The 25,645-nt window shown below is 49.5% G+C and overlaps 1 protein-coding gene and 1 non-coding gene across 5 annotated transcripts in view; one reads left to right on the top strand and one right to left on the bottom strand.

Annotated features, from left to right (window-relative positions):
- The window catches only part of GSG1L (GSG1 like), a 271,064-nt gene that overhangs the window by 50,919 nt on the left and 194,500 nt on the right, over window positions 1-25,645 (bottom strand). For all 4 annotated transcript variants that reach the window (XM_063612031.1, XM_055297734.2, XM_063612032.1 and 1 more), the window contains one exon: window positions 2,701-2,812. In XM_063612031.1, coding sequence (XP_063468101.1) covers window positions 2,701-2,812 — 112 coding nt within the window. The remainder of the gene's footprint in view (window positions 1-2,700; window positions 2,813-25,645) is intronic.
- On the top strand, window positions 21,309-21,415 carry LOC129457872 (U6 spliceosomal RNA). Its single transcript, XR_008649421.1, has one exon. It is a non-coding gene; the product is annotated as a U6 spliceosomal RNA (small nuclear RNA).

Raw genomic sequence — 25,645 nt, 5'->3', positions numbered from 1 at the left:
TGTTAAATTTCATATCAGTAGCAGCAATATAAGAGCTGGTGTTTACTGAGCACACACCATGTGTGGAACATCACAGAAAGCACATCAATGAACTCTCTTACTATTACCCATCTTCTCAGAGAGGCTTCCAGTATGGCTCTAGAGCCAGACTGCCTGGGTTTGAATCCCAGCCCTACCCCTCGCAGCTGGAAGACCTCGGGCAGGTTACTTAAGTTCTCTGTGCCTCCATGAAATACCTACCTGATTCGTGGCACATCAGCACTCAGTAAATCTAAGATATTATTACACACATGGTCAACACAAATATTAGTTCCCTTCCTCTAGCTCAGGGAGATGATCTTCCAAGTTCAAGGTCTCAGAAAGGAACAGCTGCAGGGGGAAGGGTTGGGTAAAGGGAGGTTGGAACCTCAGCTGGCTTCCCTGGGATTGTTCTACTTAAAGGGATCGGGGCCGGGGTTAACGGGTCAAGGTCTCTTTAAGTCAAATGCTTTTGGTTTTAAAAGGATGGAATTGAGCAGAGAGTGGAGAAGGAGCTGGGGTGCCCACTGAACTGGAATGGGGTCTTTTTTAAAATTATAATCATAGTCCCTCCTGCTCCATTCTGAGATGCTCTCTAACCTCCAGGTCCTTGGACCTGCTGTTCCCTCTGCCTAGCACCCGATTCCCTCCTGCTTTGCCTTCGAAATTCTTCCTGGGGACTGGCCCCACCCAAAGCTGTGTCAGTCAATGCCCTTCCTCTGTGCTCCTACAGCTGCCTGTGAACTCCCCTCCCCACACACATCTACATCACAGCACAGTTCAGATACAGCTGGTTCACTTGTCTCAATCCCTGTTGCAACGCTGTCTCAGCACTGCTGCATCCCCAGCACCTAGAAGAACAGCTGTCCTAGAGGAAGTACTCAGTGAATATGTGTTAAATGACTGAATGGATAAATTCTCCCCATCTACCAGCCCCAGACCTGGGTATCCTGTGTAGTGGACAATTGTGGTCTCTGTCTTTCAAGCCTGAAGAGACTTCCCCTCCTTCTCTTTCTGTCCAAGGGTTTGGGTGAGGCTAATGCCACTCTCTGGACCATGTGGCTCAGGTCATTCCAGTATCCCCCAGGGTCTAAATCATTGGTTCAGATTTGGTCACATACTTAAGCTAAGCCAATGAAAGTCATAACCAGGATTTTAGCTGGAAATATGGAAAAGAAATCCCATCTGTCTGCTGGTATTGCTACATTTTTAAGATGGAAGTCTGGCACTCCAGCCTGGGTGACAGAGCAGAGACTGTAAAAAAAAAAAAAAAGGAAGGCTGGTCTGTGCGTTGTGATCATCTTTGCTAGCATTTGGGGAAAAGCTGTTTGAGAATGAAGCCAACACCAATTCAAAGGGAAGAGAGACAAGATAAGGAGAAGGTATGACTGGGTTCCAGATAAAATCTGGTCACCTGGATCCAGCTGTGTCTGAAGCAGACTTTGTGGTAGCTCGCTCAGCATCTATTCCATCCACTCACCATTTGAGAGGTTTTGACTCATTCTTTGCTCCAGAGGTGGGCTTGGTCAAGCTAAGGGAATAAGCTCATGACATTCCCCCAGCTGTGGCAATGATTGAGGAGAGAGAACATGACCTAAGCCCACCAGAGGGAAGCTTGGGACTGTAGTCAATCTTGGAGAACAAGAAGCCCTTTCTCTCCTACAAGGGAAGGAGAATGCACCAGCCTTAGGAAGAGCTCTCCCCAACAGGGAAGCCAGCCCAGCAACAAAGTAAACATGTGGAGGGTGCCAAGCTCAGATGACTACACAGAGGAAGAGAACTCAGCCCTGATGACCTCAGTGACTCTGGATCAAACGTGTCCTGAAGTCCACACCATAGTTGTACTTTTCCTTTCCATGAACCAATGTATGATATCTCCTTACTTAAACTGATGTGGGTAGGTTTTTCTGTTACAACCCAGAGCACCCTAGCTGATCCACCTGGACTTTCCAGTTACGCGAACAAATGAACACCCCTTGTTCACTTAAGCTTGGGATTCTATCACTGGTAAGCAAAAGAACCCTGACTAATCATGCCTTGCATATGCACACCCCACTTTGAGGTGCTGTCCTGTTCCCTGTATTCAGACCCCTCACTGGAGTCCACCTACCCCATCGGACCACCCAGACCCTCCACAGCTCGCCTAACTTCAGGTCTTGCCAGCTTCCATCTCCAACCTTCCATAGCATGCCTCTTAGGCAGGGGTCGGCAGAGGGCCAGAGAGTAAGTATTTTTGACTTTGTGAGCCATTCAGTCTCTGTCACCACCGCCCAGTGCTGCCATCTCAGTGTTAAAGCAGCCGCGTATAATATAAAACAATGAGAGTAGCTGTGTTCCAAGAAAACCTTATTTATGGACATTGAAATTTGAATTTCATGTAACTTTCACATGTCACAAAACAGCATTCCTCTTCCTTTGATTTATTTTCTTAGCATTTAAAAATCCAAAAGCCATCCTTAGCTTGAGGGCTGCATATAAACAGATGCTGGGCCAGATTTGACCCACAGGCCCTAGTTGGCCAATCCCTGCCCTGGGGTCTTAAAGCGCCTTTGGACTGCAGCCCCTCGAACTCCCCCCATTTCTCCTCCCCCCCAACAACCCCACTGGGCTGAGCTGCTGAAGTCCCAGCACACCTTGGGCCTCTGGTGCCTGAAGCTGCTCTTGTCCCGAAGGCCCACTTACCAGAAGGACCACCCGTAGTCCCAGGAATGGGGTCTCCAGTCTTCAGGACCAAGGCTCACGGTGACCTGGAACACCTGCGTGTACATCATGTGGGCGACCATTCCCAGAAGGCCTGCAGGGCACAGAGCAGAGCAAAGAGTCAGGAGTAAGGAAGGGCTTTGTCCCCACACACCCACAGCCTCTCTGCTGCCTGGCTGCCTGTGATCACTGTGGAGAACAGGGACCCCTCGGTAAGGGAGGTCAGCAGGAACAGAACTTGGGAGGCCAGAGACGGTAGTTCTCTTTTCTTTTCTTTCTTTTTGTTTTTAAGACAGGGTATTGCTCTATTGCCAGGCTGAAGTGCAGTGGCACGATCATAGCTCCTGGGCTTAAGTGATCCTTCCATCTCAGCCTCCTAAGTAGCTGGGACGACAGGTGCATGCCACTATGCCAGGCCAATTTTTTGTATTTTCTTTTTTTTTTTTTGAGACAGAGTCTGGCTCTGTCCCCCAGGCTGGAGTGCAGTGGCACCATCTCGGCTCACTGCAAGCTCCGCCTCCCGGGTTCATGCCGTTCTCCTGCCTCAGCCTCCCGAGCAGCTGGGACTACAGGCGCCTGCCACCACGCCCTGCTAATTTTTTTTGTATTTTTAGTAGAGACAGGGTTTCACTATGTTGGCCAGGATGGTCTCGAACTCCTGACCTCATGATCCGCCCACCTCGGCCTCCCAAAGTGCTAGGATTACAGGCTTGAGCCACTGCGCCCGGCCTGTATTTTCGTTTTTGTAGAAATGAGTGTCTTGCTATGTTGCTTAGGCTGGTCTCAAACTCCTGGGATCAAGCAATCCTCCCACATCACCCTCCCCAAGTGCTAGGATTAGAGGCTAAATTGTTTATATTTAAAGCATTTTCCCCCATCTAGTAAGAAGACCCAGCTGTAGAGTGGGCTTTAGCCGGGGTCAGGGGACCATTATTTTCTCAGTGTTTTGTAGACCTTCCACTCTTTTAAGACAGAGCAGAGAGAACTGCCTGGCTGCTAATGGGAGAATGGGGACTCCAAAAGCCTATTATATTTCTCTTAGTACTAGTGAGCTTGAGCATTTTTCACATTTATTAACCACTTCTATTTCTTCTTCTTTGAATGTCTGTATCCTTTGCCAATTTTTTGTTTTTAAAAATCTTTTTCCTTATCAATTGGTAGGAATTCTTTGTATATTCTGAATATTAATCCTGTCTGTTGCATAGATTACACCTTTTTAAAAAAAATTAATAAACTTTTTTTTTTTGAGAGAGAGAGAGTCTCGCTCTGTCACCCACGCTGGAGTGCAGTGGCTCCATCTGGGCTCACTGCAAGCTCCACCTCCCAGGCTCAGGTGATCCTCCCACCTCAGCCTCCTAAGTAGCTGGGACTACAAGCACGCACCACCACACCCGGCTACTTTTTGTATTTCCCCTACTGATTTTAAAGGACACTTTTATACCATATTCCAAGTCCCATAAATACACGGGTGCACTTCCTAACTTGTCATTCTGTCCCACCGATCTTTCTCTGTGTTCCTGCATCAGTGCCACACTGTTTTAATCACTGTAACTTTACAGTACAATCTGTTTTCTGAAGGGACAAGTCTCTCCTCTTTATTACTGACCGATGCTGAGTCTGTCTGGGACTGTTACCCTGCCCGGAAGCTGTTCCCATTCAGAAGGGTGTTGACCCGTTTCTTAGTATTCTGCCAGTTCCTTTTCTGAGGGCTGGAATATTCATGAGAAGGACCACTCCTTATGCCAGGATAGTAGGAGCACAACAGTATTTTAATACAAAATCTCGCACCCAGAAGCTGGACTTAGCCTGTTGGCAAAATAATTAATTTTCTGAACTATTAGTTTAGAAAAGCATTGATTCCTAAATTAAATTCTATTTATCCCCAAATATGAAAGACCATGCTTTAAGGAAATTCAAAAAGTAAAAATTACAGTTCACTCAAAGATACCTTGGTGGAACTCTCTGATTGCATTTTAAAGATTCTGCTTCAAAATCTGACCCTAGCCAGGCACGGTGGCTCATGCCTGTAATCCCAGCATTTTGGGAGGCCGAGGCACGTGGATCATGAGGTCAGGAGATTGAGACCATCCTGGCTAACACGGTGAAACCCTGTCTCTACTAAAAAAATACAAAAAAATTACCCTGGCGTGGTGGCGGGCGGCTGTAGTCCCAGCTACTCAGGAGGCTGAGGCAGGAGAATGGCATGAACCCGGGAGGTGGAGCTTGCAGTGAGCCGAGATCGTGCCACTGCACCCCAGCCTGGGCAACAGAGCGAGACTCTGTCTCAAAAAAAAAAATCTGAACCTTGCCTATGTTTTCAGAAGCTTGTTCATTCTGTAAAGCAAGGTCCACCCACAGCATTTGTCCTACAAATCCTCATCAGAAGGAATCATTTCCAACTCATCTGAATTAAAAAGAGACTTTTTGGTGAGTTACTGCACCTCCTGAATTAGAGGAGACTAAATGAATGAGGCTTTCCTGCTGCTGCGATTACTTCCTGGCTTGGACTCACACCAGGAAACCCACAGCTGTAAATCTCTCCTTGTGGTTTCTGGAATTTCCCAACTCCTGAAACTATAAATGGAATTCCCAACCGGTGTGGTCAGGTGGGTATGGTCCCTCCAGGACCTGAGGAAACCTTGGAGAACACTGGAAATGGGAGGATGTTGGCCAGGGGGCCAGAGCTGGGCTGGGTGTGGTGCTCCTCAGAACTTAGAGCAGGAAGAGCTGTCATGACTCCTAGCCCTGCCCTGTGCTAGTCCAAACTGAGGAAGCTGGATTCTGTTAAGTCCAGGAGTGTTGAGTCCAGGGGGGCTAAGAACTAAGAGACAATGTCAAGCACATCACGAGGTGAGCCCAGAGGAAAGCAGCGCCAGGAAAGTGAGAGAGCCGAGCTTCCAGCTCTGTCACTGATATGGTGTGGATCTGTGTCCCCACCCAAATCTCTCACCGAATTGTAATCCCCAGTGTTGGAGGAGGGGCCTCGTGGGACGTGACTGGATCATGGGGACAGATTTCCCTCTTGCTGTTCTCATGATAGCGAGTGAGTTCTCACAAGAAAGCTGGTTGTTTAAAAGTGTGTAGCACCTCCCCCTTCACTCTCTTCCTCCTTCTCCAGCCGTGTAAGACATGCCTGCTTCCCCTTCGCCCTCCACTGTGATTGTAAGTTTCCTGAGGCCTCCCAAGCCATGCTTCCTGTACAGCCTACAGAACCATGAGCCAATTAAATCTCTTTTCTTTACAAGTTACCCAGTCTCAGGTAGTTCTTTATAGCAATGTGAGAACTGACTAATACAGTCACTTACCAGCTTTGTAACATTGGGTAGGTTGACTTTCTGTGCCTCAGTTTCCTCACCTGTCATATGGGGATAATAATAGTACCTACCTCATAGACTGGCATGAGGATTCAGTGGCTTATATTTATAAAGTGCTTAGAACAGCACTGGGCACAAAATAAGCTCCACAGAAGTTTCTTGAATGAATGAATGAAGAGTGCACACCTGAGACTCACTATGTAGGCCCACTAGGCTGTATGCTAGTCCAGAGACCAGATCTGTTTGGCTCGCCCCTGAATCCCCAGCTCCAAGCCCAGTATCTGACACACAGTAGGCGTTCAATAAGTGTTTATTGAATGAATAAATGAGCAATGATTGAGAGGTGCTTGGGGATGTTGGGCTGTTTGGTGTAAGGGTCAAGAGTGTGGGATATGGGAATGAGCTAGGACAGGACCAGACTGCAAAACTTTGTCTAGGACAGCACATGTCAGGGTCACCATTCATTCATTTAACATGTATTCATTCAATCAGCCAACGAATATTTAGCAAAGCCTTTTCACATGCCAGACACTATTCCAGGGGGTTGGGGAGGCGTAGACTGGAATAGATGGGCAGATGTCCTGCTCTCAACGGGCTTGGGTTCTAGTGGAGAGAGCCAGATAATTAGCATATAAACTAACATGAAATTTCAGGCAGTAAACATTTCCATGAAAAAAATAAAATAGGGCCAAGTGGTGGAGAGTCCTTGGAGGTGGGGGGCACTTTAGCCTGGGTGGTTAGGGAGGGCATCTCAGAGGAAGTGACATTTAAGCAGAGGTTTGGAATGAGGAGCTGAGGGCAGCCACGCAGAAGACTGGGGAAGAGCATTCCAGACAGAGAGAAGCCCGGGCAAAGGCTGGGGCTGGAGGCTAGGAGAAAATGCTGTGGCAAAGTGAGCAAGGGGTAGGATGGGCCTGGCGCGGTGGCTCATGCCTGTAATCCCAGCACTTTGGGAGGCTGAGGCAGGTGGATCACCTGAGGTCAGGGGTTCGAAACCAGTCCGACCAACATGGCAAAACCCTATCTCTACTAAAAATACAAGAATTAGCCAGGTGTGGTGGCACATGCCTGTAATCCCTGCTACTCGGGAGGCTGAAGCAGGAGAATCGCTTAAACCTAGAAGGCAGAAGCTGCAGAAGCTGCAATGAGCCAAGATCATACCACTGCTCTCCAGCCTGGGTGACAGAGTGAGCCTCTGTCTCAAAAAAAAAAAAAAAAAAAGAGAAAAGAAAGGGGAGGGATGTTTCAGATGGAGTCAGAAAGGCAGGCAGGAGCAGGGCCATGCAAGGCCCTGGAGCCCACAGTGCAGTTTGGCTCTCACCCTATGCAGGACGAGAAGTCAGTAAAGGGCTATCCGCCTTAAGCAGGGGTCTAACTGATTCTTCTAAGAAAATCATTCTGATTACTGTGTGGAGACAGTGATTGTAAGGGGAGGAGGTAAGCCCAGCTGAGAGGCTGTTGCAAGGGCCCAGGCTAAGCTGTTTTTGTTTAGGCTGGCGTTGCTGGCGGCTCTGAGGTATGTTTAGTTTGTTTGTTTATTTTTGTTTTGTTTTGAGACAGAGTCTCACTCTGTCATCCAAGCAGTAGTGCAGTGGTGCAATCATAGCTCACTGTTAACCTCAAACTCCTCTCCAGCCTCAGCCTTCTGAGTAACTGGGACTAAAGGTGCATGCCACCACACTCGGCTATTGTATTTATTTATTTATTTCAGAGATGGAGTCTCCCTATGTTGTCCAGGCTGGTCCCAAACTCCTGGCCTCAAGTGATCCTCCAGCCCAAAGCACTGGGATTACAGGCATGAGCCACTGTGCCCAGCCCGGGGCAAGTTTTGAGGGTGGAGTCAATAGGACTCACTGTTGGGCTGCACACAGGTGGTGAGGGCTCCCTAGGATCTAGGATGACATTGAGAGTTTGCGTTTCAGCATCTGGGCAGATGCCATTTGCTAAGATGAAGAAGATGAAGGGAGGAAGAAGTTTGGGTGGGTAGAATCCTATTTGTGCCATATTCATTTGAAATGCCTTTTTTTTTTTTTTTTTTGAGATGGGAGTCTCTGTCACCCAGGCTGGAGTGCAGTGGCATGATCTCGGGTCGCTGCAACCTCTGCCTCCCGGGTTCAAGCAATTCTCCTGCCTCAGCCTCCCAAGTAGCTGGGATTACAGGTGCCGCCACTACGCCGGCTAATTTTTGTATTTTTAGTAGAGACAGGGTTTCACAATGTTAATCAGGCTGGTCTTGAACTCCTGACCTCAGGTGATCTGCCCACCTTGGTCCCAAAGTGCTGGGAATACAGGCGTGAGCCACGGTGGCGGCCTTGAAATGCCTATTTTATATCTAAGCTGGGATAGCAAGCAAACAGTTGAAGGGCCAGGTCTGCGATTCAAGGAGTAGTCAGAACCAGAGACTTAAATGCGTGAATCATCTGCATATGAATGATAAATAACACAATGTGCCTAGAAGAGGGTCACCTGGAGAGAGACTGTAGGAAGAGGAGAGAGAAGGGTCCCAGGATGAAGCCAACATCTGATCTTAAGCAGAGCAGGAGGGACCAGCAAAGAAAGCTGAGGCAGAGTGGCCAGGGAGGCTGAGGGAAAACCAGTGTGGAGAGTCGTCAGCTGCAAGAAGTTTAGAAGAGGAGGAGGGTAAATGATAAAGAGAAAGCTTTCAAAGCATAATGCTGCCTGGGGAAGTGGGAAAACGGGGTGATAGCTGGGGAGGGCCTGGGGCTCAGGAAGGCATTTTATTTATTTATTTAAAAATATATACATGTAATACATCTATCTATCTATCTATCTATCATCTATGTTTTTTTTTTTTTTTTTTTGTACAGACAGCGTCCCGCCATGTTGCCCAGGCTGGTCTCAAACTCCTGGCCTCAAGCAACCCTCCAGACTCAGCCTCCCAAAGCTCCGGAGTTACAGGCATGAGCCACCATGCCTGTCCAGGAAGGCGTTTTAACAATGGGAGATAGAGAATGTTTCCATGCCCATGCAGAATGATCACGTGGAGAGGGAGAGACAGACAGAGCAGGGGAGTGAGAGGGCAATTGTGGAAGCAAGGTCCAGAGACCGCCAGAAGGTGCGAGGAGGTTCTAGAAAACAAAGGGGCTGGCTTTTGATGGGAATTGGGATGCATTACCCAAGGGAGCAGGAAGACAGCGTTTGAGTGAGACCCAAGTTTTGTTTGTTTGTTTTTTGTTTTTTAAGACAGGGTCTCGCTCTGTTGCCTGGGCTGGAGTGTAGCAGCACCATGATAGCTCACTGCAGCCTCGACCTGCTGGGCTCAAATGATCCTCCTGCCTCAGCCTCCTGAGTAGCTGGGACTATAGGTAAGTGCTGCCATGCCTGGCTGACATTTTTATTTTTGTAGAGACAGGGTCTCATTATGTTGTCCAGGCTGGTCTTGAACTCCTGGCCTCAAGAGATCCTTCTGCCTCAGTCTCCCAAAGTGCCGGGATCCAAGCAGGAGCCCCTGTGCCGGGCTGGATCTGAGTTCTTGAGCAGATTCACCCCCCTTCTCTCCAGCAAGCTGGAGACAAGGTCACCAGCTGAGAGCGAGGTGGCCGACTGGGGAAGTGGGGGTTGAGAAGCAGTGAGCAGAGGGTATGAAATAGTCTTTTCTGAGAATGGGAAAGCACAAACACGCTGCAGAAGTGCATGCGGCTCTCGGGGCAGTGTTGCTTGTCGTGTGAAATCCGTGCTCATGAATTTAAAGTGAGCCCAGGCAGGGTAGCTGTGGGATTCAGGTAGGGAGAGACAAGTTGGCCTGGGGACACCTGTCAGGGCCTCTTGAGTCCAGAGGACACCCAGGAATGCCAACCCGAGATGCCCTGAATCATCTTTTGCTCAATCACTGGGGAGAGGGGTGGCAGGTTCCTGGGCCTCCCTCGAGGTGGGGGTGGACCAGAGCCCACGTGACCCCTCCCAAGTGGTCTCCAGCCTGGAGCTACCCCTGGGTGAGGACATAGAGCAGCAGTGACAACCCCAATTCCAGGATCTCCCCTGCCTCTGGCCTGGCTCCCTTTGGCAGGGTTTGGATGCTTTATATGAATGCCACGCTCCATTTAATTGAGATACCAGGGAGGTAGCTGATTAATTGATTTATAATAGAGTTTATTATTAAAGATGCTAAGTTATTACTGAGAACACGCGGTGAGCACTCATGTTTAAATAAATATTCTTGTAGATGCTGGGCATGCGTGTCATGTCCGGGACTTGAGACGCAGAGGGGCTGGTGGGGACCTGGAGGAGGCTGGAACCAGAGAGATGGGGCAGGAGGGCAGCAAAGGGAAACCCCTGACCTTCAGCTGGTCACTGAGCAAATATCAGGTACCTGCTGTGCTTCAGGCTTTTCTACAGGGGTCAAGCGGCCTGTCCTCCCAGTGCTTCCACTGGGATGGGAGAGGCAGACACACAGGCTGGGCACCTCTCAGCGTCAGGGCAGTCAAGAGGGGAAGTCCCGGGGTCTGTGGGGTGGGGAGGTCAGAAGAGGCTCCCAGAGAAGGCGATATAGGAGCTGAGAGTGGAAGGGTCAGAGGGAGGAGGAGGAGGTGGAGCGGGCAGGGGAACCCCCACCAGCAGAAACCTACAGGCAAAGTGGTTTGGTGTGGCTGTCACAGGCACTTAGGTGGGGCACTTGGGAGGTGAGAGATGCTGCTGCAGGGATAAACAAGGACATTCCATGGGAAATTTTAAGCCATCCGAGGCAGTATGGACTTTATCCTGAGGACCCGGGGCAGGAATTGCAACTTTCGGAGCAAAGTGGTTAGGTGGGGGTAGTCAGCATGGCTGTGGCCTGAGAACAGGCGAGAGGAGCAGGAGGCAGGGAGCCTGGGTGGAGCAGCTGCAGTCCTCCCCGCAGGCGAGGATGAGGATGGGCCAGACTTGCCAGGGCGCTGAGATGCTGGAGGCAGGGAGCCCCGGGGCACCGGGTACTGCTGAGACTGCTCACTTCCCAGCAAACCATCAGGCACTGAAGAACCCTGGCTCAGGAATGGCAAGGGACTGGGGGAAACTGGGAGCAACTGGGAGAAGCTGTTGGGACTGACCCAATTAATATCAGCCCCAGAACAGCCTCCCACGGAAAAAAAAAAAAAAAAAAACCTTCAGAAACTAAAGGCTGGTGTTTCATGACACCAATCGGCTGGGGGCAGAGGAAAAAATAAATCCCTTATCTGAACGTATCTAAAATATCCTGATGTTGGTCACGACAGAGACCAAAGCCTGGCTTTTCCCTGTGCCCTCTGCCCTGGGGGGACCCCACGTGGCCAGGTACACCTGCACATAAGGCCAGCCCTGAGAAGCTGAGTTGATGCTATGTTTAAAACTTGCCCAGATCTATTTTTAAAGAACAAGCTATTTTTAGACACTCTCTTGAGAACCCGAAGCCTCTCTTGGTAGCATATTTCAGGGTTTAAGAAGTTCCTCCTTTCACATAACCTAAATCTTTCCAGCTCCAATTTAAGCCAATTTCTTGCTCTGCCCTCTGAGGACACGGGGAGGGGGGTGAGCCGATTGGCATCTTCTTGAGAGGAGCATTTTGGGGGGTCAGCAGTTACCGAGGTGCCCCCTAACCTTGTCTTGTCTGCATAGATCATTCCAATTTCTCTGCCCTTTCTCCAAAGTTCCCCTTTTAGATTACCGGAGTCATTAGCGTCACTCTGGTTGGAATTCTGCCTTTTAAAGTGAAGTGGCCCAAATCGGAGGTGGCACTTCATGGAGACCTTCCAATTTCAAGTAATGGGTTTACTGAACTTCCACCAGCCCTGTTCAGCTCAGCCGCCCCCATCCAGCCCTGCGGCAATGAATAGGCTCAGATCCCCCAGGTGGGGTTCAGAGTGAGCCCAGAGGCCATGGCCGCAGGACCTGGTGGGTCCAGGGTAACCCAGGACAAACTGGTGGTGGGACGATTTCTGACATTAATGGACATGTAGCCAGGCTGCCAGCATTCCCGGTTCCCCTTGTCATTTGGGTAACTAGCATCCCCTGTTCCCCCTGTCATTTGGGTAACTAGATAGAAAACATCCATGACCTCAGGGTACAGCTGTCCCAGAAGACTGAGAGAACAGGAGCCCAATTTGGCTTTGGAGATTTCAAAAGCCTACATCCAGGTGTTCCAAGAAAAAGGTTGAGAAGAATACGCAATCAAGCAGAGACAGTTTCTCTTCCCCTTCCACCTGGAGATCAGCTAAAGTTGCTTGCCTGGAGGGGACTGGGATGCAGGGGAGGAAGAAGAGGAGGGGAAGGGGAGGTGGGGAGGATGGGAAAGGTTGGGGAATGGAGAGGGTGAATAGAAGGCAAAAGGGGAGGAGGAGGGGGAGGGGAAAGTGGAGAGAAGGAGGAGGGAGAGGAAAAGGAGAAGGAAAAGGGGGAGGAGGAGGGGGACGGAAGGAGGAGCAGGGGGGAGAAGAGGAGGAGAGGGGGATGGTTGGCCCCAAGAAGGAATGAGCTGCACTATGTGGATATGAGCAGGGCTTCCCTAAAAGGCCCCCAGCCTCCACTTCAAGCCCTTTCCATTACATCCTCCGGGAGCCACAGGGAGGTGAAGTTGGCACTCACAAAGGGTCCTTTCCCAGTCTGAGTGGACAGTGGACACCTTGCGAGTTGGGCCTTGTGCTCACGGACACAGCCAGCACATCCTCGAGGGCTGCTCAAAAAGAGTGATGTCCATCTGTGCCCACCTGTGTCACCTGTGTCCCTGTATCACCTCTATCTCCTGATGCCCCCTGTGTTCATCTGTGTCCACTTGTGTCCTGGACACCCCACGTGCCTCTTCACGTGGATTAAGCTCCATTTTGGTGGCCTTGTACCCTCACAAGTCCCCCAAGATGAGGGTGGGCCTCTCACCTGGAGGATGATGGAGAGAGGACAAGGAGAAAGTTATCGGGCTTATGATTGGGTGGGAATGAGATCCAGGAGACAGGGGAAGTCACCCTTGGAAGTACACACTCCTAAGTCACAATCCTGCCCATCTCATCTCTACCGTCTACATTTCTACTCCAGAAATTCACATGCTTGAGCCCAGGAATTCAAGGCTGCAATGAGCTATGATCGTACCACTGCACTCCAGCCTGGGTGACAGAGCAAGACCTCGACCCTTAAAAAAATAAAATAAAATTACCCTGGGACAACAGGCATCCAGGGTGCTCGATCGTGATGGTGGAATTGATGAATGAGAGAATGACCCCTATTCTGCAAGGGATCCTCCCCCTGGTGGATACCCTGGCTTGTCCCCTGCTGAGGACTTTCATGCCCATTCTCCTTTGATCCCCACAACAGGCCCATTAGGTGTGCATTTCACAGGTGAGAATGAAAGTGGGCTGAGGAGAGGTTAAGGGCTTGGCAAGCTATGGTGAGTCCAGGAGTAGAGTCCACATCTCTTTTTGGCCCAACCTTCATTCATTCATTCCACATGTAGCTATTGAGTATCTGCTACAAGCCTGACACGGCGCTAAGGGCTGCAGAAAAAAGACCAACGGGGCCGGACGCAGTGTTACAAGCCTGTAATCCCAGCACTTTGGGAGGCAGAGGTGCATGGATCACCTGAGGTCAGGAGTTTGAGACCAACCTGGACAACATGGTGAAACCCCATCTCTACTAAAAATACAAATATTAGCCGGGTGTGGTAGCCAGTGCCTGTAATCCCAACTACTCGGGAACCTGAGGAACCTGAGGCAGGAGAATTGCTTGAACTCAGGAAAGAGAGGTTGCAATGAGCCAAGATTGTGCCACTGTACTCCAGCCTGGGTGACAGAACGAGACTCAGTCTCAAAAAAAAAAAAAAAGAGACCAACGGAACAGACATGGCCCCTACCCACTGCGAGCTTCTGCTCCAGTGGAAAAGGCAGATACTAGCAAGAAATCACCCTCAAGGGTCATGAGTCAGGGCTCGGGAGGTACAGGGGCCCCTGGAGCCGGAGCCTACAACTGGGTGCTCTGTTCTGGGGGTCAGGGAAGGCTTCCCTGAGGCAGGATGTTTCAGCAGAGCCTGAAGGAGAAGGAGGAATTAACTAGGTCACAGCTTCCCAGAGTGTGGGACTCACCCCTCTGGGGTGCTTAAGCTCATTTTAGAGCAGGATTTCTAAACCTCAGCACTACTGACATTTGGGGACAGAGAAGGCTTTGATGTCAGGGCTGTCTTGGGTGTTAGCGGATGCTTAGCAGCATCCCTGGCCTTGATCTACTGGATGCCAGGAATATGCACCCCCGCATCCCCACATACCCCAGTCATAAAAACCAGAAAAGGTTTCCAAACATTGGCCAAATATCCTTGTGGTGGGGAGGGCAGGGACAGTGGGGGACAAAATAATCCCCCATTGAATCCACTGTTTTAGATTCTTCATGAATGTTTTTGTTTCTATTTTATTTTTCAGGAAGGGTCTTGCTCTGTCACCCAGTCTAGAGTGTAGTGGTACGATCATAGCTCATTGCAGCCTTCAAATCCTGGGCTCAAGCGAGCCTCCCACCTCAGCCTCTTGAGTAGCTGGGACCAGAGGTGCTCGTCACCATGCCCAGCTAATATTTTTGTTTTTTGTAGGGACAGGGTCTCCCTGTGTTGCCCAGGATGGTCTCAAATTCCTTGGCTCAAGTGATCCCACCTCAGTCTCTCAAAGTGCTGGGATTACAGGCATAAGCTGTCGCTCCCGGCTCCTCACGAACGTTTTTACAATGGTAATTTCTTTTTGACAGTTCTTTTGTATTTATTGCAAGTGATACTGGCTTTTCATTTCCGGTGGTGATCTGAAGGTTCCTTTCTGAATGAATTTACGTTGTGAAAACAGTGAGTGATTTAGAGAAAATGCGAAGTGAACATTGTACTTGTGGCATCGGATGTGGCAATGGTCGCAGGAGGAGAATGCAGACAGATGAAGCGGGAGAGATGTGGAGTTGGGTGAGGAATGGGGTGGTGGCTCCCATCAGAACATGGAGGTGGGCTCTAAAAGTGTCTCTGACAGGCCTGGGAATCCCCCAGGGAGGTGTCACATAGGTGCACACACCTGTTCTCTTGGAAGTTCAAGCCCGGCTTTCTTCCAGCCTGGCAACAGATTGGTCTCTCTTTGATTGGGCACCAGAGGAAGGGGTTGGCTCAACTTTGGGGGCCCATGTGGAAAGATAAAGATCCCTAAATACTAGACGCACACTGTTTGAGGCAAGATGCTTGCATGATGAAAGGCATGGGGGGTGGCCAGGAGCAGTGGCTGATGCCTGTAATCCCAGCACTTTGGGAGGCCAAGGTGGGCAGATCATTTGAGGCCAAGAGTTTGAGAACACCCTGGGCAACATGGTGAAACCCCGACTCTACCAAAAAATACACAAATTAGCTGAGCGTGGTGGTGGGCGCTTGTAGTCCCAGCTACTTGGGAGGCTGAGGCAGGGGAATCTCTTGAACCCAGGAGGCAGAGGTTGCAGTGAGCCAAGATCACACTGCTGCACTCCTGCCTGGGCAAGAGAGCAAGACTCCTTCTCAAAAAAAAGAAAGAAAGGCATGGGGGGCCAGGTGCGATGGTTCACTCCTGTAATCCCAGCATTTTGGGAGGCCGAGGCAGAAGGATCACTTGAGGCCAGGGGTTCAAGACCAGCTTGGGCAACATAGGGAAACCCCATCTCTACAAGAAAACGAAAGGCAAGGGGTTCTCTGAGATCAATGGGGAGTGTGCAGTACCCCGGGGAAGCCTGTCTTAATTTCCTTCTGTGGTTTGCGCTCATGGGAGACACTGGGCGGACTACCCCTCCCTGGGACTTCTTTCTTTCCATCTCTCTCTCTCATTTTTGTCTCTTGCTGTCTGTCTGCCACTGTTTTGTGTCTTCCTCTCTCTCCCTACCCCCTCTCCAAGACGTCTAGTTAAATCTCCCCAAGTGACAAGCAGGAATAGTCACTGTATTCATGTCTCCATGGTGGGCCTCCCCCTCTCCTCCTGTTTTGCTCTCGGAGGGCCCTGATCGGCAGGGACACCTGTGACAGGTCTACGCCTGCAGTGTCAGGCCCCAGCTCACCCCCCGCCAGCTCAGTCCTTCTGCCTCAGCATAGAACTGAGCCCTTTGCTAGCCACCTCAAGAACATTCCTCCCAGCACTACCTTCCATCGCTCTAGTCTCATACGTTGAAATGCAAATCCAACTCTTCTGGCCAGTTAAGTTTTAAGTGCTCTGAGCTTCCGGGCTTCCCTGCAGCAACACTGGGACTCCATCCAATTAGTTTCACTGGCCAGGACCTAAGAAAGCTGCCTGTGCACTAAGAAAATGAGAGGATGAGCGGCCACCTTGACAACCGTCCAGAGAGCCAAAATTGACAGCCTCTCTTTACCCTGGGCACTTTACAGTTTGTAAAGCACTTGACCATCCCTTGTCCTGTGTAATCCTTGCCTTAGCCCAGGAAGGCTAGGTTTCATTACACCCTACTTGAAAAATGAGAGTGTAAAGCTCAGAGAGGTAAATCAACTCAGCCAGGGTAACACAGCAAGGAAGGAGTGTGTTTGAGTCCAGGTCTGCCCAACTCCAAGTCCAGGTGTTTTGCCATTCCATCACAGTCTCTTCCACTCATTCATTCATTCAGCAAATATTTATTAAGCACTTTCTGGATGATAGGCTGTCTTCATGGTTTAGGAAGTAAAGGAGTATGTAAGACAAAAAGGTCCCTGCCCTCAAGGAGCTGATAGTCTTATGAAGGAAGATGGGAAATAAACACACACATTTAAAAATTCAGAGTTTAGCCAGGCACGGTGTCTCATGCCTGTAATCCCAGCAATTTGGGAGGCCAAGGCAGGAAGATCGCTTGAGGCCAGGAATTCAAACCCAGCCTGAGCAACATAATGAGACCCCATCTCTACAAAAACAAATAAATAAAAATACCTTTTGAAGTTCATAGTTTAATAAATGCTGTGAAGGCAAAGAATAGGATATGGAAGATAATGATTGAGTCATTTAGTTTAGCCAAGGAAGTCAGGGTAGGCCTCCCTGAGAAGGTGACAGTTAAGCTGAGACCTGAAAACGGAAGGTTCTGGAGGGAGAGAGCCCCAGATGGAGAGAAGGGTGAGGCAGGAAGAGACCGAGTGTGTTCACAGTTTCAGACCCAGGGCAGGGAAGGAGTGAGGAGGTTAAGAGGTGGGTGAGAGGTGGAACTGTTGCTATGAGGAGCCACGAGATGGTCTTGAGCTGTGGGAGGGGTAGGAGTGACACCGTCAGCCTTATCCCATTTGGAAGTGCGTGCTGGCTCCGTGTCTCTGGAGGCCCTTGGTCTTCTCCTGACTTCTGGCTCTAGGGGGCGCTCATAGAGGGACCTAGACACCTTCCATGATAGTATCTGGCTCTGCGAGGCCCACCTCTGTTCTGGGACAGGATCCAAGATGTGAAGCCTTCAAGATTGGGACCCAGGCCATATATGGCCAGAATGACAGGCGGACAAAGCTGGAGCGAGGTCACGCAGAAGCATGGAGGGGGGTCTTGGCACCATGCCCTAGTCCACCCTCCGGCGAGTGCTAAGAGCTCCATCAGGGTAAGCAGCTGTGAGATTGCCCAGGGCCAAGCAAATCTAGGGGCGGAGAGGGCAGGGCCCTGGCAGCCCAGGGCATCTCATGCGTCTCACTGCCTGGCCCAGACATCACTGTCTTTGCTCCCATTGGCCCTAGAGTCCCTGCCAAAGACCGTCAGCTCTTCTCATCTGTTACATTCCTTGAGCAGGAGTTGGTTTTCTATCCCTCTTTATTTATTCTATTTACTTTTTATATTTTGAGAGTTAGAGTCTCACTCTGTCACCCAGGCTGGAGTGCAGTGGCACGATCATAGCTCACTGCAGCCTCAAACTCCTGGGCTCAAGTGATCCTCCCATCTCAGCTTCCCGAGTAGCTGAGACCACAGGTGTGCACCACCATGCCCAGCCATTTTTTTTTTTTCATTTTTGCGCAGAAACAGGGTTTCACTGTGTTGGCCAGGCTTATCTGGAACTCTTGGCCTCAAGCAGCTCTCCCACCTCTGCTTCCCAAAGTGCTGGTATTACAGATGTGAGCTGCCACACCCAGCCATCCTGCCTGTCTTCTGAGGAAGGCCTGTGACTCTGGCAGGTGCTCCCAGCAGGGGCTCCCTCTGGCTCAGAGCTGGGTTTAGGACTAGGAGACCCCTTCAATCACCAAAGATTAAGGCTTAACTGGTTTTGCAAGCTGCTGAGAAACAGGCAAGAGAGGGGGAGGCTCCAGAGGAAGGGGTGGCTCTAAGGAGGCCCTGGGTGGGCAGCCTGGGATGAGGCTCCCCCAAGTCTGCACCTGCCTGCCCTGACCAGGCTCAGGTGTGAAGCCACAGAGACCCTAGGTCACAGACTCACACAGGCTCAGCCCTGCCCTGGTCCTGAATCAGGCCTGGTAGGGCAGGAAGAGGTGCAGGAGCCACATAGTAGGTGCTCAGTAAATGCTGATTGACTCTCACATGGCCTTTATCTCAGCAGGTCCGGAAGCCCCCAGCCTTTCCAGCCCCTGCAATATCACATGGGCAGTAACTAGGGGACAGCTGCTCCCCCTTCCAGACAAGGTGTTCTCTGTTCTCTGTCCTCTGGCAGAGTCTGCCAGCTCTCCACCTTCCCAGAGACAAATTGTGGGTAAATGAGAACTCACACGTTGTCTCAGAATAGCCATTGGGGAGTTTCTGATCCTGGGGAAAGCACGCGGAAAAGACTGTTGGTGGGGAGAATTTTCCCAATATGGAGAATTTCCATCAAGGGAAAGTGTCCTCTTAGGGGCTCTTAGACTCCCCAGCCATCTGCAGCGCCAAACAGCCTTCTGCAGGGAGGGGCTGGGAATCCAGGGAGACAGCAGCAGCTCTTCTGTGTGAAACCAGGACAGGATGCCAGCCTAGGAAGGGACCAAGGACGTCACAGGCATGGAGGACCCTCAGAAAGGGCCAGTGGGAGGCTGGGCGTGTTGGCCTCTGTAAATACTTGTTGAAGGAATGAGTGTTACAGAAACTGTGGTAGGAGAGGATTGGAAGACACATTTGAATCTTTCTGCCCCTTCAAATAGGCACTCTCTCCTGGGCCATGGTGGGCCACTGGTGGGGAATGCAGGCGGGTTGGTGTGAGCTGCATTCATCAGCCTGAACCCTCTAATAAATGCTGCATTGTAGGTCTAGAAAAGTGAAAGTGAGGGCAGGTTCGGTGGTTCACGCTTGTAATCCCAGCACTCTGGGAGGCCAGGGCGGGTGGATCACCTGAGGTCAGGAGTTCGAGACCAGCCTGGCCAACATGGTGAAACCCCATCTCTATTAAAAAAAAAAAAAAATACAAAAATTAGCCAGGCGTGGTGGCGTGCACCTGTAATCCCAGCTACTCAGGAGGCTGAGGCACGAGAATCGCTTGAACCCAGGAGGCGGAGGTTGCAGTGAGCCGAGATCGTGCCAGTGCACTCCAGCCTGGGTGACAGTGAGACTCCATTTCAAAAAAAATTAAAAATTAAAAAAAAGAGAAAGGGCCAGTGGGAGTGTCAGCTCTGGGAAGGAAGGAGGGTGAATTTGGCAATGGCTGTCCAAACTGAAATGCACTTTCCTTTTGACCCAGCAATTCCACCTCTAGGAATTTACCCTCAGACATATTTGCAAGTGTGGGCAAAATTTATGGACAAGGGTATAGCAGAGCATTGGAAACACCCTAAAAGTCTACCAGTAGTGCATGGATAGATTGAGCCATGGCCGTGGAAATCTGTGTCTCCATCCCTGACCTCACTTCCCGCCCCTCTTTCCCTCTCCGGCCTCCTTGTCCCTTGCATACCCCAAAGCATATTCCTGACCCAGGGCCTTTGCACACACTATTTCCACTGCTTGAGCCATTCTTCCCCCAGACACCCACGTCTTGTTATTTGTCACTATCTCAGGGCTCAGATTCCAGTCCCTTCTGCAAGGATGACTGTGGCAATTTGGAGGCCATATTCCCTGGGCTTCAGAAATGCCAAGGCAGATTCATCCACTCTGATGAGCCAGAGACCTTCAAGCCAAGAGAAGCCAGTGGCCTGGTGGTCTCGACTCTCTGACGTGACCCAACCCAAGTGGACGGGTTGCACACCATTCAGCTTTCTAGTCACAGGGCACCGTCTGCCAAGCCTGCCAAGCTGCCCTTTATTAAGGTTATGAAGGAGCAACTCTAAGGTGATCCCATGCCCTAGTGTAATTCTTCCCCTTAATTGCAATAATCAATAGGATATGGCAGTGGTAACAGGATGTATGTGACTATGTTACATAAGGTTGTGACACTTCTCTTGCAAGGAGGCTGTCCCTCTTGATGACTTAATGAAGTAAGTAGCCACATTTGAGGTCCACAAGGCAAGGAACTGAAGGTGACCTCCTTGAGCTAAGGGTGGTCTCCAGCCAACAGCCAGAGAGAAACTGAAGCCCTGAAAGAAACCAAAAGGAGCCGAAATCTCTGAATAACCAGGTGAGCTTCAAACAGATCCTTCCCTTAGATGGGTTCTAAAGGGGAACTCAGCTCTGGCCAACACCCTGACTGCAGCCTAGTGCAGAGCACCCACTTAAGCCAGGCCAGGACTTCTGACTCACAGAATTGTGAGCTAAGAAATGTGTGTTGTTTTAAGTTGCTAAGGCCATGGCAATATTGTCACACATTTGGCAAACACAGCAGTGGGCTCTGGGCCAGGCCTGACCAGGGCAGGCAAAATGACTCTGGGGCTGGCTGGTTTCCTCCTGGGTCTGCTGGGGGAGCCATGCCCATGGCCCAAACCAGGCCATGCATTTGGTCTTGACACCTAACTACCCCTCCTGACACTAGTCTCCCAAACCTTGAATCCCAGCCTGGCTGCCGCCAGTTTCTCTTTACCAACACCTACGCTCCCCATATACACAGACACATGCATGACACAGAATAATATAGAGCTTTGAAAACAGAGCAAGCTGAGTCCAATTCCTGGCTCCAACATATTTTGTTTATGTTCTATATGTGTGTGCTTGAAATAAACATATACTCTCTAGGGTTTTTTGAGGGGAAATAGAGTTCTATATATAGTTAATAATTCAAACGTATTCATTGTATCGTTCAGTAGCTCAGTTCACTGTTTTGTCTGTTTCTCCATTAGTTTCTGAGATGTCTGTGTGTATGTTAAAAAATCTCTGTCATTGCTGATTTATCTGTTTCTTCCTGAGGTTCTGCCAGTTATTGCTTACTATAAAGTTTTTGTTGTTAGGAAAATATATGCTTATGATGGATATATTTTTTGTTGTTTTGTTACTCTTTTTACCCACCTATAATTTCCTTATTTGCTCCCTTATAATTTTTGGTCTTAAATTATACTCAGTGCTCATTTCATCAGCATATACATTAAAATTGGGATGATACAGGGAAGATTAGCATGACCCCTATGGAAGGTTGACGTGCAAATTTGTGAAGTGTTCTATTTTTACAAGAAAAAAATTCTATTGAATCAGATAACAAAACTGTTAACCCAGCTTTATTTGGTTCATTTTTTTCAGGTATATCTTTTCCCATTCTTCTCTCTTTCACCTTTCTATGTCTTTTAAAGTGTGCCTCTTGTATGGTTGGAGCTTGCTGTTTTTATTTCTATAACCCAGGAGTTCTGACTTTTAACTGATGAATTTAATCCAGTTACATTTATTGTAATTTGAATTTATTTCTGCCAACTCCAGCACTTACTAAATGTGCCACTGATATCCCAGAGATACAGTCGGGCTTGGCAACAGGGGGTTCCAGGCCCAAAGGCCTGACTCAGCTCAGGGAACTATCATATTTCGAGACGACAGCCAAAAGAGAGCCCAAGCTCCTTATATTGGGGCAGGAGAAAGAGATCCAACCGCCCAAGGAGTTCCTGTGGCCCTGGCTCAGCTCCTTCTACCTACCCTCACTGAAGACCCACAGTACTCTGTGGCTAAGCCTATCCCAGCTGTGTTAGGACTTATAATCACAAGTGGTGACTACCTAGCTCAAACTGGGGTTTTTAATGGAGGAAATAAATTAACTCATGTAATGGAAAGTTGTATGGATCATTAGGCATTATACAGAGCATGATCCAGGTGCTCATATGATGAGGTCAGGAATCTGTCTCTTCCTCTCTCAAGCACTGCTGTCTGTTGGCTTCATTCTCTGGCAGATTCCCTCCATATGTTGAATCCATCAGCTCCCAGCTTACATCCTCTCATCATTAAAAAGGGCATTTGTGGTGTTCCAGCAGTTGCTACAAACATCCTAGAACTGAATCTCATTGCCTTGATTTGTATCACATGCTCATCCCCAAACCAATCATTGTGGGCAAGGAGATGGAATGTTTTGATTGGCCAGGCTGTGGGGCCACCTCTGCAGTGAGATGTGGTGCAGTAAACATGGCGTGAGAGTGGAAAAGAGATGGTTTCCAAAGGAAAATCATTGTGTTCTAAGCTGAAGAGGGAACAAAGGATGCTATCAAGGCAAAAAGCATAGAAATCCACTATGAACACTATGACATGGAGATGACATGGAGACAGTCAGTGGCTGGGCTCAACACAGCCCTTCACTGCCTCTCTCCTAAGACAGCCACATCCCTGCAGTTCTCAGCAAAATCCCCAAAAGCCAAAGTCATCAACTGGACTTAATCTTCTTAAAGGTGGCTGCTCTCTCCTGTGCCCACCAGCAGCCACCAAGGGAAATATTGAGAGATGAAATTACAGAATGACCTTTAGAAAAATATGGTTTTGCCTCAGATTGAACAAGTTTCCACCCCTTGGACATGAGACAACCAGAACCCAGACATGAGACCCAACAGGCTTTGATGCAGCAAAATGGAGGTTGCAAAGCCCTCGTGTGAACTCTCAGGAAAGCTCTGGACATCAGCCTACAAAGCTGAGGATGAAATCCTGCTCTCCAGGTCCGGGGCCCTCCCTGCTGGCTGCATTCTGGCCCACAGGAAGGAGCCCAGCCCATGTGTGGGTCCACCTCCAACACCACAACTCTACCCAGCAATTCCTTCATCTGAAAACATTCACAGAGGCTCCGGCTGAGTCCTACCGGGCTCCAGAAACACAGAGATGAATAGAATGTGGTCCCTGCCACAAGGCTCAGGGTTTGGTTTGGGAGAGGTTTGTGCTGTGAGGTCCCCTTAGACTTGGAGTCAGTCAGCTGTGATGTCTGATGCCTGAGACCAAGATGGCGCCAGTCCCACGCATTCTTCTGTGAGCCAGTCCAACTCACCCCCACACTCTGGGCTCCTGACCATACTGGGCTCCAGTCCAACCATCTCCTGGGATGTCCCTTACTTCCCCCAACCTCAATCCCACTGTGCTCTAGGTCTACCAGGCCTCTGGCCCTCTGTCACCCAACTCTTGACCTGGTCCTTGGAGTGTGTTTTCCTGGATTGACAAAGAATCATCCCCAGGTTCCTTTGGCTTGATACTCTCCTGGTCACCTTGGGAAGTGTCCCCTGCCCCAGCATCACCTGAGATCCAGTCCCGGCTGGGAGGCCTACAGGCCTTCTCAGCCCCTTGGGGATTCAAACGACTGCCACCTGGTGGGGAGTGGAGGTGGAAGTGGCCGCACTGGATAAATGTCAGCCACAGAGCAGGGACGCTTCTGTCTCTCTCTCTCTCTCTCGATATATATATCTAGATATATAGATCTAGTCTCTACATATATATATCTATATCTATAGATCTAGTCTATATATATATATCTAGATATATATATATCTATAGATCTAGTCTATATATATATATCTAGATATATATATACACACACACATATGTATATACGTGTGTGTGTGTGTATATACATATATCTAGATCTATCTATCTATCTATCTATCTATCTATATATATATATATATAGATATAGATATATATCTGTTTGTGCCCTAATCACTGGCAGTAAATGCACTTCTTTTCTTTTCTTTTTTTGAGACAAGGTCTTGTTCTGTCACCCAGGCTGGAGTGCAGTGGTGCAATTATGGCTCACTGCAGCCTCAAACTCCCCAGGTGATACTCCTGCCTCAGCCTCCTGAGCAGCTATGATCACAGGTGCACACCACCATGCCCGGCTAATTTTTTATTTTATTTTTTTAGAGATGGGGTCTCACTATGTTGCCCAGGCTGGTCTCAAACTCCCGAGTTCAAGTGATCCTCCCACCTTGGCCTCCCAAAGTGCTGGCATTACAGTTGTGAGCCACCTCATCTGGCCAAATACACTCTTAATTTCTGTTTCTCTCTGTGTGTGTCTCTCTCTAGTTCTGCCTTCCTGTGTCTCTATTTCCCACTTGTTTTTCTCTGTATATCTCTCTGCCTCTCTGTATATCTCTGTATGTCCTGTATATCTCTCTGCCTGTCTCTGTCTGTTCTCTCACACACAGATACATTCTTCCCTTTCTGTAACTGACCTTGTCCACACCCCCTCTCCCATTACATGAACTACATACAGTGTCACTGTAATACCAAATCATTACCAAATCATTACGTACTTAAATACCATGAAAGGCTCAGTGCTGCCATGATATTACCAATCCTGTTACAGTCATCATCCTCAGAGCCAACCACGTACCAAGCACTGTGCTGGGCACTTTATATGTGCTCACTCCTTTAATCTCCACAACCCTGCCAGTAGTCTATTATCCCACTTTGGAGAAGTAACTGAGGCTCAGAAAGATGGAGAATTTGGCCAAAGGCACACACCTGGTGTTGAGGCCAGGATCCACACCTGAGCAATCTGCCCTCCACCCCTACCCAAATACAGGCTCTCACTTTCACTTTTCTTTTTAATTTTTTCAACACAGAGTCTTGCTCAGTCACCTAGGCTGGAGTGCAGTGGTGTGATCTTGGCTCACTTCAACCTCCGCCCCCCAGGTTCAAGCCATTTTCTTGCCTCAGCCTTCCAAGTAGCTGAGACTACAGACTTGTGCCACCATGCCAGGTTAATTTATGTATTTTTAGTAGAATCAGGGTTTCACCACGTTGGCCAGGCTGGTGTCGAACTCCTGACCTCAGGGGATCCTCCCGCCTCAGCCTCCCAAAGTGCTGGGATTACAAGTGTGAGCCACCAAACCCGGCCCTCACTTTCACTTTTCTAGACCTACAATGCAGCATTTATTAGAGGGTTCAGGCTGATGAATGCAGCTCACGCCAACCCCCCTGCATTCTCCACCAGTGGCCCATCCTGGCCCAGGAGAGAGTGCCTATTTGAAAGGGCAGAAAGATTCAAATGTGTCTTCCAATCCTCTCCTACCACAGTTTCTGTAACACTCATTCCTTCAACAAGTGTTTACAGAGGCCACCTTGGTGTCTGTGGTACTAGGGATACAGGGATCACCCAGATAGACCAAGTCCTGCCCTAAGACTCATGCTCTAGGAGGAGGGGCAGGAATAGACGCACCCAGATCAATGCACAAGCTCAGTTCAGCGCACAGCAGGTGATGCAGTGCTTATGCAGGCAGGCACTGCATGGCTGTCAGCCCAGCTCTCCCACTCATGCTGTGTGACCTCAGGCATGTTAGTTAACCTCTCTGAGCCTCCTTCTCCTCATCTCTAAAATGGGGATGAGATGCCTGAGTAAAGGACCTGGCACATTGACAAAGAGGTGGGAACCACTGGGAGGCAGAGGGTGGGCCTAGCTCCCACCTCTATGGCTCAGGGGCAGGGCAGATCAGTGAGCGCTGCCCC

This window comes from Symphalangus syndactylus, chromosome 11 (genome assembly GCF_028878055.3).
Source record: "Symphalangus syndactylus isolate Jambi chromosome 11, NHGRI_mSymSyn1-v2.1_pri, whole genome shotgun sequence".
Taxonomy (NCBI): domain Eukaryota; kingdom Metazoa; phylum Chordata; class Mammalia; order Primates; family Hylobatidae; genus Symphalangus; species Symphalangus syndactylus.
Note: the sequence above shows the minus strand (reverse complement) of the source record. Positions and strands in the feature narration are given on the sequence as shown.